Source organism: Schistocerca gregaria, chromosome 2 (genome assembly GCF_023897955.1).
Source record: "Schistocerca gregaria isolate iqSchGreg1 chromosome 2, iqSchGreg1.2, whole genome shotgun sequence".
NCBI classification, from domain to species: domain Eukaryota; kingdom Metazoa; phylum Arthropoda; class Insecta; order Orthoptera; family Acrididae; genus Schistocerca; species Schistocerca gregaria.
In genome coordinates this window covers 672488477-672507706 of record NC_064921.1, presented here as the reverse complement: position 1 = coordinate 672507706, position 19230 = coordinate 672488477, and the positions used below count along the sequence as shown (strand labels likewise).

Below are 19230 nucleotides of genomic sequence, written 5' to 3'. Positions count from 1 at the left end.
AAAGGAAAATTATATAAACACAGTAAATGCAGGAGACAAAAGAGAATACTGAGGTCTAAAAATTAGAATGGCAAAAAGTGCCAAGTGCTAAAACAGGAATGGCTAAGACGAGAAATAGATAGTTGTAGAAACAATCATGACTAGAGGAAAGGTAGCTGCTGCCTGTAAGAAAATTAAGAAACCTTTGGAGAACAGAGAAGTTCCTGTGTGAATATTAAGTGTTGGAATAGCAAGCCACAATGAAGCAAAGAAGGAAAGCGAGAAAGTTGGAAGAATGTACGGAAGGGCTGTGCAAGGAAAACAAACCTGGAGACAATATTATGGAAAGAGAAGAGAGGAAGTTGATGAACATGAGATGGAAGATAAGATACTGTGAGGAGAATTTGACAGTGCTCTGAAAGGCCTAAATTGAAACAAGGCACTTGTAGTTGTCAACATTCTCCCATAATTATTGAAATCCTTGGGAGAACATACCATATCAAAACTATTCCACCTAGTATGCAAGATATGTTAGATAGGCAAAACGCCCTCAGACTTCAATAAAGATGTTTTTCCAATACCAAAGAAGGCAGGTGCTGGGCAATGTGAGTCTTATCTAAAAATCAGTTTAAGATGCCATGGTTGCAAACTACTGACAATAATTATTCATAGAAAACCTCAGGGAAGATCAGTTTGGGTTCCAGAGAAATGTAGGAATACCTGAAGCAATACTGATCCTATGACTTGTGTTAGAAGTTGGACTGTAGAAAGTCAAACTTGCCTTGATAGTATTTTTAGATTCAGAGAAAGCTTGTGACAAGGTTGAATGGAATATACACTTCAAAATTCTGAAGGTTGCTGGTATAAAATGCTTGAAAAGGAAGCAGTGGTTGGGGAGTGAGACAGGGTTGTAGCCTATCCCCAACATTATTCAATCTATATATTGAGCAAGCAGTAAAGGCAACAAAAGAAAAATTTGGAGTAGGAATTAAAATCCACGGAGAAGAAATAAAAACTTTGAAATTTGCTGATGACATTGTAATTGTGTCAGAGGACCTGGAAGAGCAGTTGAACGGAATGGACAGTGTCTTGAAAGGAGGATGTAAGATGAACATCACAAAAGCAGAACGAGGATAATGGAATGTAGCCAAATTAAATCAGGTGATGCTGAGGGAATTAGATAAGGAAATGAGACACTTAAAGTAGTAGTAGATGAGTTTTGCTATCTGGGTAATGCAGGAGTAGGTTTAATAATGAAAAAAAAAAAAAAAAAAAAAAAATAGGCGCGCAGGTAAGCTACTACAAACAGCATAGTGAACACATTATTGTGGCCAAGGTAGACACGAAGCCCATGCCTACTACAGTAGTGCAAGTTTATATGCCAGCAAGCTCTGCAGATGATGAAGAAATTAATGAAATATATGATGAGATAAAAGAAATTATTCAGGTAGTGAAGGGAGACGAAAATTTAATAGTCATGGGTGACTGGAATTTGAGAGTAGGAAAAGGGAGAGAAGGAAACATAGTAGGTGAATATGGATTGGGGGTAAGAAATTAAAGAGGAAGCCGTCTGGTAGAATTTTGCACAGAGCATAACTTAATCATAGCTAACACTTGGTTCAAGAATCATAAAAGAAGGTAGTATACATGGAAGTATCCTGGAGATACTAGAAGGTATCAGATAGATTATATAATGGTAAGACAGAGATTTAGGAACCAGGTTTTAAATTGTAAGATATTTCCAGGGGTAGATGTGGACTCTGACCACAATCTATTGGTTATGAACTGTAGATTAAAACTGAAGAAATTGCAAAAAGGTGGGAATTTAAGGTGATGGGACCTGGATAAACTGACTAAACCAGAGGTTGACAGAGTTTCAGGGGGAGCATAAGGGAACAATTGACAGGAATGGGGGAAAGAAATACAGTAGAAGAAGAATGGGTAGCTCTGAGGGATGAAGTAGTGAAGGCAGCAGAGGATCAAGTAGGTAAACAGACGAGGGCTAGTGGAAATCCTTGGGTAACAGAAGAGATATTGAATTTAACTGATGAAAGTAGTAAATATAAAAATGCAGTAAATGAAGCAGGTGGAAAGGAATACAATCGTCTCAAAAATGAAATCGACAGGAATTGCAGAATGGCTAAGCAGGGATGTCTAGAGGACAAATGTAAGGATGTAGAGGCTTATCTCACTAGGGGCAAGATAGATACTGCCTACAGGAAAATTAAGAGACCTTCAGAGAAAAGAGAGCCACTTGTATGAATATCAAGAGCTCAGATGGAAACCCAGTTCTAAATATTATGGAAATGGAGGAGGATGTAGATGAACATGAAATGGGACATACAATACTGCGTGAAGAGTTTGACACAACACTGAAAGACCTGAATCGAAACAAGGCCCTGAGAGTAGACAACATTCCATTAGAACTACTGACAACCTTGGGACAGCCACTCCTGACAAAACTACCATCTGGTGAGCACGATGTATGAGACAGGTGAAATACCCTCAGATTTCAAGAAGAATACAATAATTCCAGTCCCAAAGAAAGCAGGTGTTGACAGATGTGAAAATTACCGAACTATCAGTTTAATAAGTCACAGCTGCAAAATACTAACACGAATTCTTTACAGACGAATGGAAAAACTGGTAGATGCGGACCTCGGGGAGGATCAGTTTGGATTCCGTCGAAATGTTGGAACACGTGAGGCAATACTGACCTTACGACTTATCTTAGAAGGAAGATTAAGGAAAGGCAAACCAACGTTTCTAGCATTTGTAGACTTAGAGAAAGCTTTTGACAATGTTGACTGGAATACTCTCTTTCAAATTCTGAAGGTGGCAGGGATAAAATACAGGGAGCGAAAGGCTGTTTACAATTTGTACAGAAACCAGACGGCAGTTATAAGAGTCGAGAGACATGAAGGGGAAACAGTGGTTGGGAAGGGAGTGAGTCAGGGTTGTTGCCTCTCCCTGATGCTATTCAATCTGTATATTGGGCAAGCAGTAAAGGAAACACAAGAAAAATTCAAAGTAGGTATTAAAATCCATGGAGAAGAAATAAAAACTTTGAGGTTCGCCGATGACATTGTAATTCTGTCAGAGACAGCAAAGGACTTGGAAGAGCAGTTGAACGGAATGGACAGTGTCTTGAAAGGAGGATATAAGATGAACATCAATAAAAGCCAAACGAGGATAATGGAATGTAGTTGAATTAAGTCAGGTGATGCTGAGTAAATTAGATTAGGAATTGAGACACTTAAATTAGTAAAGGAGTTTTGCTATTTGGGGAGCAAAATAACTGATGATGGTCGAAGTAGAGAGGATATAAAATGTAGACTGGCAATGGCAAGGAAAGTGTTTCTGAAGAAGAAAAATTTATTAACATTGAGTATAGATTTATGTATCAGGAAGTCGTCTCTGCAAGTATTTGTATGGAGTGTAGCCATGTATGGAAGTGAGACATAGACGATAAATAGTTTGGACAAGAAGAGAATAAAAGCTTTTGAAATGTGATGCTACAGAAGAATGCTGAAGATTAGATCACATAACTGATGAGGAGGTATTGAATAGGATTGCGGAGAAGAGGAGTTTGTGGCACAACTTGACAAGAAGAAGGGATCGGTTGGTGGGACATGTTCTGAGGCATCAGGGGGTCACAAATTTAGCATTGGAGTGCAGTGTGGAGGGTAAAAATCGTAGAGGGAGACCAAGAGATGAATACACTAAGCAGATTCAGAAGGATGTAGGTTGCAGTAAGTACTGGGAGATGAAGAAGCTTGCACAGGATAGAGTAGCGTGGAGAGCTGCATCAAACCAGTCTCAGAACTGAACAACAACATCTGGGGAGCAAAATAACTGATGATGGTCGGTGTAGAAAGGATACAAAATGTACACTAGCAATGGCAAGGAAAGTGCTTCTGAAGAGAAATTTGTTAACACTGAGTATAGATTTAAGTGTCAGGAAGTCTTTTCTGAAAGTATTTGTGTTGAATGTAGTCATGTATGGAAGTGAAACATGGATGATAAATAGTTTTGACAAGAAGAGAATAGAAGATTTCGAAATGTTGTGCTACAGAAGAATGCTGAAGATAAGATGGGTAGATCGTATAACTAATGAGGAGGTACTGAATGGAATGGGGAGAAATGTTGCTGAAGGATATTCCAAGACGGGTCATCATCGTCAGTACTATTAAAAGGGGGTGAGAAAATAAAGGCTGTATGTACTAGGAAGCTGCATCAAACCAGTCTTTACTGAAGACAACTGTCATGACCACATTTTGTTAATTCTACTATGTGGTACTGAGTCTAAGCTAGCAAAAATAATTTACAGCAGTTTAATAATTGTTAATTATTAATAGCAAATGTTACTAAAAGGAAAAGGTAGTGGAGAAAAGTAAAAAATTGTGAGAAAGAATAGCTGGCTAGAACTTACCTCCAGGAAGTGATGTATCTAGTAAACTTAAAAATGCACAATACTACCCTAGATTTTGAACTTTTAATTTGTTCCTCAGAGAGCAGTAGGGCTAAATTGGGGAAGGTAAAAGAAAAGAAGTGTGGGTCTCTCAGACACCGAGATGAGTGACCCATCTGTCGTGAGTATTACAGGATACAATGTGAATTTGAAAGAAAAGAAAGAGTAGGGCAAGGTGAAGGGTTTCTGTCCATAGGCAAACTGGATGTTGTAAGAATGTGTATAAAATAACACACAAATGATAATCAATAAATATGCTGTAAAGATTGCTCAAAAGTAAATGAGACTGCTGGGATTTGGGAGACGTTCACTAAATACAGAAAGGCAGCAGGCAAGTAAGGAAAAAACTTTGGATAAAGGAGGGAAACCAGTCTCCAAACAGAGAGAAAAGTTCGCCACACAGTGAAAGTGGATGAAAAGAGATAACTAAGGAATAAGAATCATCAACAGATAGAAAAAGTTCACCAAACAAAGAAATAGGATCACTGAACTGTTAAAAAAAGATTACCAAGTTTGGAAAAGGTCACTGAAAATGAAAAAAATAATAAAGATCACCAAGTGATGTAATAATGTGAATAGTTCCTGTACAAAGACAAATTGGTTGATGAAAGAATGTCCAGAAAATAGTAAAACTGAAATAAGGGGTAGTCATTAATGTACTGCAAATGTCATTGAAATGAAATAAGACTTAGATGCTGGTGAGTCCTCCGGGTTGTGTGGTCATGGTCCATGAGACATTTTTGTTCCAAATTTTCATCCACAACCGCCATGGAAAGTTTAATTGTGCTCCCGGATCCTCTAAAACTATTTTACATAGCTCTGGATGAAATGTTTGGAACAAAATAGTTTCGTCGACCATGACCACACAACCAGGGAGATTCACCAGCAACTAAGACAGCTGGTTGTGAAAGCCTTCACTGTGTGATCAAAAAAGACTGCAGAGAGAGAGAACACCAGGTACAAACGGAAGGTCGCTGGACACAGGCAAAAGGTTGGAACAAAAAACAATAATTGCTAAACAAATGAAGGATTGCTACACATGAATGAAAGTTATCTGAACATGTCATATTACAGAAGATGAAAAACATCACCAAATGATGAAAAATGTGACAGGCAAGAACTGCAGAAAGTACACTAACAAAACAAAAGAAGAAAAGCAGTTAATGGTATCAGTAGGAGAATTCACATGAGAAAACTAGGAAGTTATGAGACAGAATTGCTGGCCAATGCACCTTCTTACTTTTGTTGGCTAAATATTCAGTACTGCCAATAGACAAATAAAATAATACATGACATTATCCTAGCTTTCTGAACTATTAGTTTTTTCATCAGTGAGGAGAGAGGTTTAGCAGTTGAAAGATAATAAAGTAGAGCAGGTAACTCAGGCTCCAGAATGGGACACACCTTGTAAGAAGATAAGGGGAGACAAAGATTTATTTATGTCACATGAATTTTGAAGATTTGATGGGTATGTCAAGTAACTAATGAAGCGCTTAATCAAACTGGAGAAAAAATAAATTTTTGGCACAACTGGATACAAAGGATAGGATACAATTTGGTAAGAGAGGGACGTGTGGGATATAAAAATTGTATAGGGCCTTGAATGCTTGAATAGAGTAAGCAGGTTTAAATGGATGTAGGTTGCAGTAGTTACACAGCTATTAAGAGACTTGCACAGGATGTATATCATGAAGAGCTGCATCAAATTACCCTTTGGACTTAAGACCACTACTGCAACAAATTTTATGTGTGTCTGTGGGCAGCATTAAATATTACAACTCATGGAGATAAGTAATGGTCAGTGACTTAGCTCCACAATTTTAATAGCTGCTTCTCTTTGTTAATGTAGAATGAGACTCGTTCCACATCCCTAGAAGTCTATTTTCAGGATGAGATCTACAGTATGTTATGAGGGAATGAATGTTTAACTAAATTACAATCTTTCATCTCAATACGGTTCCAGCTTTTGTTTCACCATATCTTGTGTTGATATTACATTTTAAAGGAGCTAGAAATTTTTTTGTATTTAATTTATGACATGCAGCAGAGACGTTTATAAAATAACATTTGCAGATTTTTTAAAGTTATTTGTCTTTTACACTTTTGGTAGTTGTAGTTCTGCCATCCAAGGATTATAATTCAATTCTATTCACCAAAGGTCTTTTTTCTTTCATTTGTACTTTCTGCATCATAGTACATAATTCACTGCAAATTCTCATTTTCATCCTGGAATTGCCAGGCAGACTGTTTTTATCTTACTTTTCTTTTTCTCTGCTGTGTTATTATAGCACATAATTTAATTTCTAATGCTATTTATTCCAGAATAAACCTTTCTGTAGTAGTAAGTACAGGTTTTTGGAAGCTGCAACAACAAGAAAATCATCTTGTTTTTGCTTTACTAAATATACAACACAATTTGCAAACAAGGTGCTGAAATGGTGTCAAACTGAATCATCAGACCACGAGCCACAAGATATTTATCTTATTTTGGTTTTGATAAATTCAGTTTTCCTTGAGTTTCTGAAGTAATTTATACATACCTATTGTCTAGTAAAATAAAAAAAAAAAAATAAAAAGAGAGAGGAAGAGACAAATAAATGAACAAATAATGTTCCCACTGAATATATTGTCTCTTAACAGAGAAAGTAACTCAGTATATTGAGTAATTAAATGTCAAGTGATGTAACGAGATTAATTTGTTTATGGCCTATTTTACTTATGTGACATTAGCTGCTCATCAGTCACCTGACAGTTTCTTGGGGGACACCACAATTTCATCTCCTGTGCAAACATCTTCATCTTAGAGTAGCACTTACACCCAAAGTCCTAAATTGCTTGCCTGGTATAGTCATGGGATACCTTCTAATTTCGTGACATATCTCCTTTTGCCCAGTGCAATGGAGCAGCTCGATGTTGCGTGGACTCAACAAGTCATTGGAAGTTCCCTGCAGGAATATTGAGCCATGCTGCCTCTATAGCTGTCCACTATTGTGAAAGTGTTGCTGGTGCAGGATTTAGTGCATGAACTGACCTGTTGATTATGTCCCATAAATGTTCAGTGGGATTCATGCCAGACACTCAAATTGTCCAGAATATTCTTCAAATCAATTGTGAACAATTGTGGTTAACATGGCGCATTGTCATCCATAAAATTTCCATCATTGATTGGGGACATGGAAGTCCATGAAGGGCTGCAAATGATCACCAAGTAGCTGAACATAACCATTTGCAGTCAATGATCAGTTCAGTTGGACCAGATAACCCCATCCATTCCATGTAAATACAGCCCACACCACTATGGAGCCATCACCAGCTTTCACAGTGCCTTTTTGACAATCTGTGTCCATGGCTTTATGCGGTTTGCAACACATTCAAACCCTGCCATCAGCTGTTCCCAACTGAAATTGGGACTCAGCTGACCAGGCCATAGTTTTCCAGTCGGGGTCCAACCAGTATGGTCATGAGCTCAGGAGAGGTGCTGCAGGTGATGTCGTGTTGTTAGCAGAGGCATTCACGTCAGTCATCTGCTGACACAGCTCATTATTGCCAAATTTCACCACACTGTCCTAAAGGATACATACACATTAACTACTGCAGTTATTTCATGCAGTGTCTGTCTAGGAGTGACAACTCTATTCAAATGCTGCTGCTCTCAGGCGTTAATTGAAGGCCGTTGGCCACTGCATTGTCTGTGGTGAGAGATAATGTGTGAAGTGTGGTATTTTCGTCTCTCTGTTGACACTATGGATCACAGAATACTGAATTCCCTAATTATTTCTGAATTGGAATGTCCTATGCGTCTAGCTCCAACTACCATTCTGCAGTTAAAAGTCTGTTAGTTCCTGTCATATGGTCACAATCACATTAGTAACTTACTCACATGAATCAACTGAGTACAAATGACAGCTCCACCAATGCACTGCTGTTTTATAACTTGTGTATGTGGTCTACCACCATCTGTATATGTAAATATCGCTATCCCATGGCTTTATGAGGCCTCAGTGTATTCCAGCCTCGATCTTCCCCTGCCACAGCTCCCTCTACTGTCATGGAAGTTATTCCCTGAAGTATTATCGCATGTCCTACTATCGTGCCCCTTCTTTTTGTTAACATTTTCTACATATTTCTATCCTCACCTATTCTATGGAGAACCTCATCATTCCTAATCCTATCAGTCCACCTAATTTTCAACATCCTTGTGTAGAATCACATCTCAGGTGCTTCAGTTTTCTTTTTCTTGACTTCCCCCTAGTCCATGATTCACTTCCATAAGATGCTGTGCTCCAAACATACATTCTCAGAAAGTTCTTTGGCAAATTAAGGCCATTGTTTCATACTATTAGACTTCTTTTGGGCAGGAATGCCCTTTTTGACTGTTCTTATCTGCTTTTTATCTCATCTTTGCTTTATCTTTCATACACTATTTTGCTTCCAAGGTAGGCAAATTACTTCATTTTGTCTACCTCATTTGATGTTAATTTTATCACTTATGTCATTTCTGCCACTGGGTTTATTCTCAGTTCATATGCTGTGCTCAGTAGACTGATCATTTTGATTAACGTGTCCTGTAATTCTTTCTCACTTCCATTGAGGATAGCAATGTCATCACTGAATTTTAATCTCACTATTGGAACTTTTATTTCAGTAATTGCTTCTTTAATATACAAGCTTAACTGTAGGAGAGAAACACTGCACCCTTACCTTACCCCTTTCTTAATCTGAGCACATTGTTTCTGGACTTCAATTCTTGCTGTTCCTTTTTGGTTATTACACATAATATATATTACCTGTCTTTTCCTATACTTACACCTATTTTTGTGAGAATTTTGAACATCTAGCACTATTTTCCATTGTCAAACGCTTTTTCTAGATCGAAAATCCTTTGAAAGTGCCTTGATTTTTCTTAAGTCTTGCTTCCATTATCAAGCACAGTGTCAGATCTGCCTCTGTGGTGGCTTTAAGTTTGCTAAAGCCAAAGTGATTGTCATCTAACAGACACTCAATTTTCCTTTTCATTCTTGTGTACATTATTCTTGTCAGCAACTTTGACACATGAACTTTTTTCTGAAATTCACATATCACCTTTCCCATATATTCTACACAGCAACTTGAATAGTTATTTGGTTGCCACTCCCGCCAAAGTTTCTTGAAATTCTGAACAAATATTATCTATGCCTTCAGCCTTATTTGATCTTATTTCCTAAAGCCTGTTAACCTGTGACTGTAATGCTGGATCACCTATGCCATCCATATCAATTCTCAGTTCTTCTTCTATCACATTATCAAACAGTTCCTCCCTCTTGTAGAGGCCTTCAGGATACTCTTTCATCCTAGTCGCTCTTTTCTCCACCAGGGGAATTCATCTTGGAATCTTAATGTTGGCTGCTTTGCTTTTAACCTCACCAAAGCTATTTTGACTGTTCTGTATGTTAGACCTGCCCTTCCAACAACCACTTCACTTTCCATTTATTCACATTTTTCCTACAGCCATTTCACTTTAACTTCCTTATACGTCCTACATATTTTATTCTTATGTGACTTAATATTGTTGCACTCCTGTTTCTGCCTGAGTATTTTTGTGTTTCTTTCTAGCATCAATCAGTTGAAGTATTTATTCTGTTACTCAAGGTTTCTTCACAGTTATGTTACTTGCATCTATATTTGTTGTCCAACTTCTGTGATTTCCCTTTCTAGAGATATCCATTGCTTTTCAACTGAACTACTTTCTGCGATATACATTGTCATAGTATTTCATCTTAAAGAATGTGCATCACCATTCCTCAGTACGTCAGTATTCAGTTTCTTTCCAAGTTGATTCTTCCTGATGATTCTCTTATACTTCAGCCTACTCTTCATCATTACTACATCGTGACCTGAGTCTCTCTCTGCTCCTGTGTACACTTCACAATCCAATATATGATTTTTGTATCTGTGTTTGACTATGTTGTAATTCATCTCGTATCTTCCAGTGTTCCAAGCCTTTTCCTCCTGTGATGTTCTTTTTTTTAAGTACCACAACAATAATGTATTTACTATTTCTAGTTGAAATTTGCTGCAGAACTCTATTAGTCATTCTCCCCTCTCATCTGTATTACTGAACACATATTCTCCCATGTACTGAATTATCCACTCAATATCCTCCTCATATACTTTTAATACCCCTTTATCTTCTGTTTGTGACATTGGCATTTATACTTGAACTAGTGTTATTGGTGTTGGTTTGCTGTAGATTCTGATGAGAATGATCCTGTCACTGAATTCTTCAAAGTAACATGCTCTTTTCCCTACATTCTTATTCATAACTAATCCTACTCCAGTTATACCATTTTCTGCTGCTGTAGATATTACCTTATGTTCATATGACCAGAAATTACCATCTTCTTTCCATTTCACTTCACGAATCCCAATAATATCTATACTGAGCTTCTGCATTTCTCTTTTCAGGCGTCCTAGTTTGCCTACCACATTTAGATTTCTGACATTCCATGCTGTGACTCATAGAATGTTACCTTTTTATTGATTTTTCAGTATTTTCTCATGGCCATCTCTTCTGTGACTGTTTCCTCCTGAAGACTGGAATGGGTAACTAATCTGGATTTTTTGCCAATGGATAGAGCGTCATGACATTTTTCAGGTACAGGCCACTTGTCCTGTGGATACACAATAAGTGTCTTTAAGGAGAGATTCCACCCCAAAATTTTGCTTTTCTTCTCCTTTCCCACATTTCAACCAAATTTCAAAATGCTGTCTATCATGTAAATATATTGCTACATCCTAGTTTTGAAGTCTAGAACTCCATTGGTGTTTGAGTTTTGAATTTTAATATTATTTTTGAAAATCGACATTTGGTACCCAGATCTCAATTTTCACAGTCTTGTTTTTTCAAGAAGATTCACAAGAAAAAGTTTAACCATTCTGTGCATTCATTTTATGAGAAATGTTATTAATTTCTTTTCAGTATCTTTTCTTAAATTTCAAACTTAAATTTTCTTTCATTAGCAGTACAAAAATGTGATAATAAAACAAACTATATTTTCAATACTATTAATGTGTAGAAGTATGCAAATACCAGGTGGTTGTAATCAAACTGACTGTATTTGAAGTGCTGCAGCGTGGGCTGTATGCATCGCAGGATGTTGAAACATTGTAAGTACATTCATTAATCTTCGCAATTGTGAAGTACGCGGAAAAAAGTAATAGTTCCACTTTTTGCCACCAGCTATAAGCTGTCAGAATTTGAAATGTTTCCTGTTTTGATGCCACTATGTTTTTTGTTGCTTGGCAACGTGTTGATTTCTTTTGTAAAGTGACTGTTGGTGTAAAGGGTTCAGGTGATTGAATTTTTCCATATGAAATGCAATGGCTGGTGATGAGAAAGACCATGCATTGTGGGAATATCACCAACAGAAACAGCTGTGAAGAGGCACCATGTCAATAAATGGGCTATAGAATATAATCCAGATATTTTAAGAAAAAGTGAATTAGGTGGTACAGCAGGGAGTGGATGGAGGCCCATTCCCATGGCACTTGTTGATGAAGTTGCTTTAGCAATAGCCAACTATGCAGCACATGCCTCAGATTCTGCAGTCAGTGCTCAAGCTGTGCTTGGAAGTTGTCTGTCTCCTGCTCAAAAGTTTAAAAATATTTTGTGGTATATTTTACACTGATGTCCGTACAAGATTAAGACTGTGCACAAAATGAAATCCCAAAATAGGTTACAATGGTGTGATTTTGCCCTTTGTTTTTTGGCATGAATGGAAATGGATGACATGTTGCTGGGAAATATTCTTTCCATAGACAAGGCACATTTTACTCTGTACAGTGCTGTGAATGCACAGAATTGTTGCACATAGGGTTCTACTCAGTCGTATGTTGTGCAGGAACACCCACTGCACTCAGCTTATGTGGCTGTGTCGTTTGGTTTCACATGCTCCTTCATTCTAAGTCCATTTTTATTCCAGGAAATGACACTCTGTGGGCCTGTTACGTGTACAGTGACACCTGCATTTTATAAGGACCCCCTTGTGCAACACATCATTCCAGATTTGCAAGAATGAAACTGTGTCCACATGACTATTTTTAAGCAAGAAGGGGCAACACCACACATAGTTTGCCAGGTGAAAGATTTGCTTTGTGATACCTTCGGTAACAACCACATTACCTCTAGACAAATTCAAGATTTGTGACCTAGATCCTTTGACCAAAATTCGTGTGACTTCTATCTGAAAGATCATGTCTATCAGGGATGTATCTGGACTCTTCCTGAACTGAAGGATAACTCCATCATTTTAGTTGTAACCACTTGATATCTCAAGACTACTTCCTGCAAAGATTTCATTGAGACTGGCCAATAGTAAGGATAAAAGAAGTCAGCAGTAAATCTAAAAACACAAACTTATGGTAAAATGGATTTTAAAATTACATTAAAAAATGAATGGTAGTGTGAGGCACATACCCATTAAAATTCACAAGCCCCATACATTTTCCCTTCCTGATCCAGTAAGACCCTCTGCCAAGCACTTAAAGAAAACCATCTTCTACAAGATTCAAAAGTATCTTCTTTTTATGCACAAGAATTTCTCTGTGACACATGAACCAAATGACACTGCCCAAACTGTCGTTTGGACATCGTGTCTTGCTATCAGTGCATCTTGCCAGTAGTGCATCAGATGCAAGACTTGACAGAAAGGTGCTATCTTGAGCATAACATCTGTACTAAGGGGAGTGTGAATATTATCTCTGTGGGATCCTGGTACTTCACCTAATGCTCCTATTGTAAGAACAACATGACACTTCACTTCTTGGTCATTTTTTATGCTTTGGTTTTTTGTCAGTGTTCATACACTGATATAGTGTAGCATCACTGCCGACTTCATGCTGTTTACATCTGGGACATTATTGACAATTGCTTGTTACTTTCCTTCCAGAGTTATTCCTTTTGCAATATATTCCTTCGTCATGTTGCAAAGACCGAAGACACTTCCTACGTGGTTGACACACTAATGTTTCTCAGTTGTTGTAGTATCTGCAGCTTTTCTCCAATTCCATTTCAACACTAGCACAGCCATGACTATTCTGTCATCACTTCAGAATCCATGATAAAGTCAGTCAGAACATCAACAGCACATCCTAAACTGAAATTACTTGTATGCCCTCTAATGCACCATTCCTCCTCGGACAGCCCATACTTCAAATATTTCTTAGACATATTTATGATTTGATTAAAGCCAAATTATTTTGGGGTATAAAAGTAAGCACTCCAAACATATACAATAGACATAAAATTTTTATGAAAAAAAAAAAAATTGAAATTTTAGGGTAGCGTGCTGTAATGCATTGATTTCCGTTACCTTCTGCATACTCATGCCATTGATCGCAGCTGATTCTTTTGCCTGTTAAGAGCAGTTTTCCATCTCTAGGGTAAGAAAGTGCCCTGAACCTCTGTCCGTTCCTCTGCCTCCTTTGACAAGGCGGTTGGCAAAAAGAGGGTGGCTGTTTATCCTGGAAGTCTTTGACTGACACCTCTAATGACTTTTATTGAAAATTTAAGTTATGGTTGGTATTGAATCTCAGACCTAGGGCATTTTGATTACTAATCAAAGGTACTAACCCTACACCACAGTTGATTTCAATAGCAGAATACTTGCAGTTTTGTGTAGCAAACTACAACGAATTTAGAAACAAGCCGGTCCCAAAATATGATTATGGCTTGAAACAAATGCTGGTTTGCCATGCATAATGATGAGAAATGTAGAATGCTGATTTATGCATAAATTAAGTAAAAGAATGATAATGATACTTGTTTGCCACAGTATGTTCAGAGTAAAGTCAATCATGTTACTCAAGTACTTGGAGCAACAATGTCAGGAAGTGTAGAGTACAGTGTCATAAGATCTTGAGTACAGGCAAACTAGATTTCAGGCATTAGTATAAGGGGCATTCAAAAATAAATGATCCGGAGGCAGGATAACAGAAAACAATACCTGTATGTTAGAGTTATTGACCCTGGCTGTTGAGACACTTGTCCCACTGCTACACAAGGTGGTGAATGGCTGTCTAATAAAATTCCCGAGGCTGTGATATTAACCAGTTCTTCATGTACAGCAGGAAATCATCGTCCGAGGTGAATGTTTTGCCCCTCAGAGCCTTTTTGAGGGGACCAAGATAGTCTCCTTCTGATTCACTTCCTGCACCACAGAACGACAGCGAATGCCCAGTTTTACTCGCAAACCTTGACCACCAGCGATCAAATCAAAACGACCAGGCAGTCTCACCTGTGGGGTCATTCTGCTCCATGACAAAGCAAACACAGTCACAGCACTCCTGTAGAAATTCAAATGGGAGGTTCTCAGCCACCTTCCATATAATCCAGACCTCTCTCCTTATTATTACGCCATTTTTGGTCCCCTTAAAAAGGCTCTGAGGGCAAATGATTCACCTCCGACAACAACATACAGCTGTACATGCAGATCTGGTTAACATTGCAGCCCCGGGAACTTAATGAGACAGCCATTCATTGCCATGTGTCACAGTGGGACCAGTGTTTCAACAGCCAGGGTCAATACTTCTAACATACAGTTACTGGTTTCTGTAATTATGCATCTGGCTCATTTCTTTTTGAACGCCCCTTATACAGTGGGATCCTATTGCGAACATTGGGTTAATGTAATAAATTAAGTTCATCGAACCTGAGACTTATCTTTTCATATTAGGAAATTGCTTTCACACATTTAAAAAACATGAAGAAGAATGTATGAAGTGCACAAGTGATGTAGATGTCTGGAAATGGCTTCTTATGGATAAATAAATCATTCATTCATTGAATGAAATTGTGACTCACAGTATTAATAGTTCACTAACACACATCCTACTGCCCCACTACACTTGTAACTTCACACTTCGCACGAAGTAATGACCGCTATCGACAGGGGATCTCAAGTTGATTCCGTATTTCTAGATTTCCGGAAAGCTTTTGACACCGTTCCTCACAAGCGACTTCTAATCAAGCTGTGGAGCTATGGGGTATCGTCTCAGTTGTGCGACTGGATTCGTGATTTCCTGTCAGGAAGGTCGCAGTTCGTAGTAATAGACGGCAAATCATCGAGTAAAACTGAAGTGATATCAGGTGTTCCCCAGGGAAGCGTCCTGGGACCTCTACTGTTCCTGATCTATATTAATGACCTGGGTGACAATCTGAGCAGTTCTCTTAGACTGTTCGCAGATGATGCTGTAATTTACCGTCTAGTAAGGTCATCCGAAGACCAGTATCAGCTGCAAAGCGATTTAGAAAAGATTGCTGTATGGTGTGTCAGGTGGCAGTTGACGCTAAATAACGAAAAGTGTGAGATGATCCACATGAGTTCCAAAAGAAATCCGTTGGAATTCGATTACTTGATAAATAGTACAATTCTCAAGGCTGTCAATTCAACTAAGTACCTGGGTGTTAAAATTACGAACAACTTCAGTTGGAAGGACCACATAGATAATGTTGTCGGGAAGGCGAGCCAAAGGTTGTGTTTCATTGGCAGGACACTTATAAGATGCAACAAGTCCACTAAAGAGACAGCTTACACTACACTCGTTTGTCCTCTGTTAGAATATTGCTGCGCGGTGTGGGATCCTTACCAGGTGGGATTGACAGAGGACATCGAAAGGGTGCAAAAAAGGGCAGCTCGTTTTGTATTATCGCGTTATAGGGGAGAGAGTGTGGCAGATATGATACACGAGTTGGGATGGAAGTCATTACAGCATAGACGTTTTTCGTCGCGGCGAGACCTTTTTACGAAATTTCAGTCACCAACTTTCTCTTCCGAATGTGAAAATATTTTGTTGAGCCCAACCTACATAGGTAGGAATGATCATCAAAATAAAATAAAAGAAATCAGAGCTCGAACAGAAAGGTTTAGGTGTTCGTTTTTCTCGCTCGCTGTTCGGGAGTGGAATAGTGGAGAGATAGTATGATTGTGGTTCGATGAACCCTCTGCCAAGCACTTAAATGTGAATTGCAGAGTAGTCATGTAGATGTAGATGTAACTGCGGCATCTTCCCCTTTAATCTTTACTAAGGGCATAAGTGAATTTCTACACAAATTCAGTAACACAGCTTGTATGTCTCCCATGACAGATGGAGTTTTATTAGATTGTCTTGCTAATAATACCTGTCAAATTCTGGTGGAACTAGCAATAACATCCAGCCTTTGAAATGTGTGTCCCATTTACTGTGTATCAACATAAAATGTTGAAAAGTATTACTTATGATATACCCTTTTAGAATGTGCATGTATAACTAGACTGAAAATTCAAGAGTCTTACTGTTGTTCTGATTTCCAGTGTATGTTAGAAAGTGTGCAGAATAGATTAGATTAATACTTGTTCCATAGATCATGAATACGACACTTCGTAATGATGTGGAACGTGTCAGGTTAATAAAAGATGTCTGTACAAGAAATTACATTACACAAAATATTGCATGACACTAATGATTATTATTATTATTATTATTATTATTATTATTTTTTTTTTTTTTTTTTACTTAGTTTATATCTAAAAATTCAGCCAATGAGTAGAAGGAGTTGTCATCTAGAAATTCTTTTAATTTATTTTTAAATGTTAGTTGGCTATCTGTCAGGCTTTTGATGCTGTTTGGTAGGTGCCCAAAGACTTTTGTGGCAGCATAATTTACCCCTTTCTGTGCCAAAGTCAGATTTAACCCTGCATAGTGAAGATCATCCTTTCTCCTGGTGTTATAGGTATGCACACTGCTATTACTTTTGAATTGGGTTGGATTATTATCAACAAATTTCATAAGGGAATATATATACTGTGAGGATCCCTAGATCCTTAAATAGATGTCTGCAGGATGACCGTGGGTGGGCTCCAGCAATTATTCTGATTACACGTTTTTGTGCAATGAATACTTTTCTACTCAACGATGAATTACCCCAGAATATGATGCCATACGAAAGCAGTGAATGAAAGTAGGCATAGTAAGCTAATTTACTGAGATTCTTATCACCAAAATTTGCAATAACCCTAATAGCATACGTAGCTGAACTCAGACGTTTCAGCAGACCATCAATGTGTTGCTTCCAGTTTAACCTCTCATCAATGGACACACCTAAAAATTTTGAAAATTCTACCTTAGCTACAGACTTCTGTTCAAATTCAATATTTATTACTGGAGTTGTGCCATTTACTGTACGGAACTGTATATACTGTGTTTTATCAAAATTTAAAGAGAGTCCGTTTGCTGAGAACCACTTAATAATTTTGTGAAAAACATCATTTACAATTACATCACTTAGTTCTTGGTTTTTGGATGTTATTACTATACTTGTATCATCAGCAAAAAGAACTAACTTTGCATCTTCATCAATGTGGAATGGTAAGTCATTAATGTATATCAAGAACAGTAAAGGACCTAAGACCTAAGACCTAAGACCGCACAAAGGGTATATTAGTTCTGAAATAAGTACAAAAGAAGTAATAGTGATACTTAATATGCAGCAAACTCACTTATAAAATTGTTATTATGAAAATGAAGCAAAAAACTACCATACTTGTTATTTTTGAATGCTATTTTTTTATTAGTAAAGATTTTCGGCAGTTTTGTATTACACATTCTGTTGTGTACACGGCACTATTCTTTCTATTTTAGGAATACAAACTGTAAGTTTTGCTGGTTGGGAAGCCATTGATAAAGAGGAAAAACGAAGAGGAGCAAAGCATGGCAAGCCAAGAGAGAAAATATTAAGTGTGAGGGAAATGCTCGAAATTGCACAAAAGTACACCACCTAATGTTGAGGATGATGAACCTTTGCAGTTTTCCCTAACATTAAACTTTTAAAGTTTCATCATCAACCTATATTTGTTACATAAATAAACTCTTGAGAGAAAACTGACAATGTACAGTGAATCTTGTTCAGAATGATGGTTTTGTACTATTAAAGATTTTATATTACATCTTTATTACTTAATTTATAAAGTCCATCATACAACACCAAATTTTCTGTCTTGCCCTACCTCTGATGACCTCATTTTCAGTTAAGGGACGAACAGTAAAAGGAAGAGAAGATTTGCTGTCTTGAAAACTCCTATCAAATTTAGAAATATAACAAATTAAGTTTTTGTTTATGAGGTGATAGCTATAAATTAACTGGACTGATGCTGTCACAGAGTAAGTATGCATGCGTCAAAGATGAACAACCAGTAGCTGTGAGGTGTGAAGCCTTCTGCCAGATGTGACACCTTTGGCATCTGCAGGCAAATCAGTGTGATCATGGCCTTCATTTGTCTGAGAGCCGGTTTGTTCGTTTTCCCAGAAAAGTAATATGTGTAATACTAGAGCACCAATTTGTCATGGAGTTTCACATGAAACTTGGAAAAACTGTTACTTAAACCTATCTCTTACTAAAAGAAGTGTAGTGAGAAGACAATTTATCGTGTACATGAGTTACAAGATGGTCGAGATGATGTTGAAGATGACTCATCCTCAGGACAACCTTCAACATCAAAAACAGGTGAAAATATTGAAAAAATAGGTAATCTGATTTCATTTGATCTGGTTGAGTATATGATTGATTGCTGAAACTGTGGGAATTGACAAAGAATATGTAAGACAAATTTTATGTAACCAGTTTAACATCAGAAAAGTGGGTGTCAAAGTGGTACCAAAAATTTTATAATCGAACAAAAATAAGCATATGAAAATCTTTGTAGTGACACCTTGAATGCCATTCAAAATGATCCTAATTTCTTGGAAAGAATGAAAATGTGTTGAAT

General features: G+C 37.6%; 1 protein-coding gene across 1 annotated transcript in view; it reads left to right on the top strand.

Annotated features, from left to right (window-relative positions):
* Nucleotides 1-18411, top strand: part of LOC126334725 (NADPH:adrenodoxin oxidoreductase, mitochondrial) — a 68555-nt gene extending 50144 nt beyond the window's left edge. Inside the window, exon 8 of the mRNA XM_049997261.1 lies at nucleotides 18107-18411. Coding sequence (XP_049853218.1) covers nucleotides 18107-18246 — 140 coding nt within the window. The 3' untranslated portion in view covers nucleotides 18247-18411. The remainder of the gene's footprint in view (nucleotides 1-18106) is intronic.
* The last annotated feature ends 819 nt before the right edge of the window (nucleotides 18412-19230 follow it).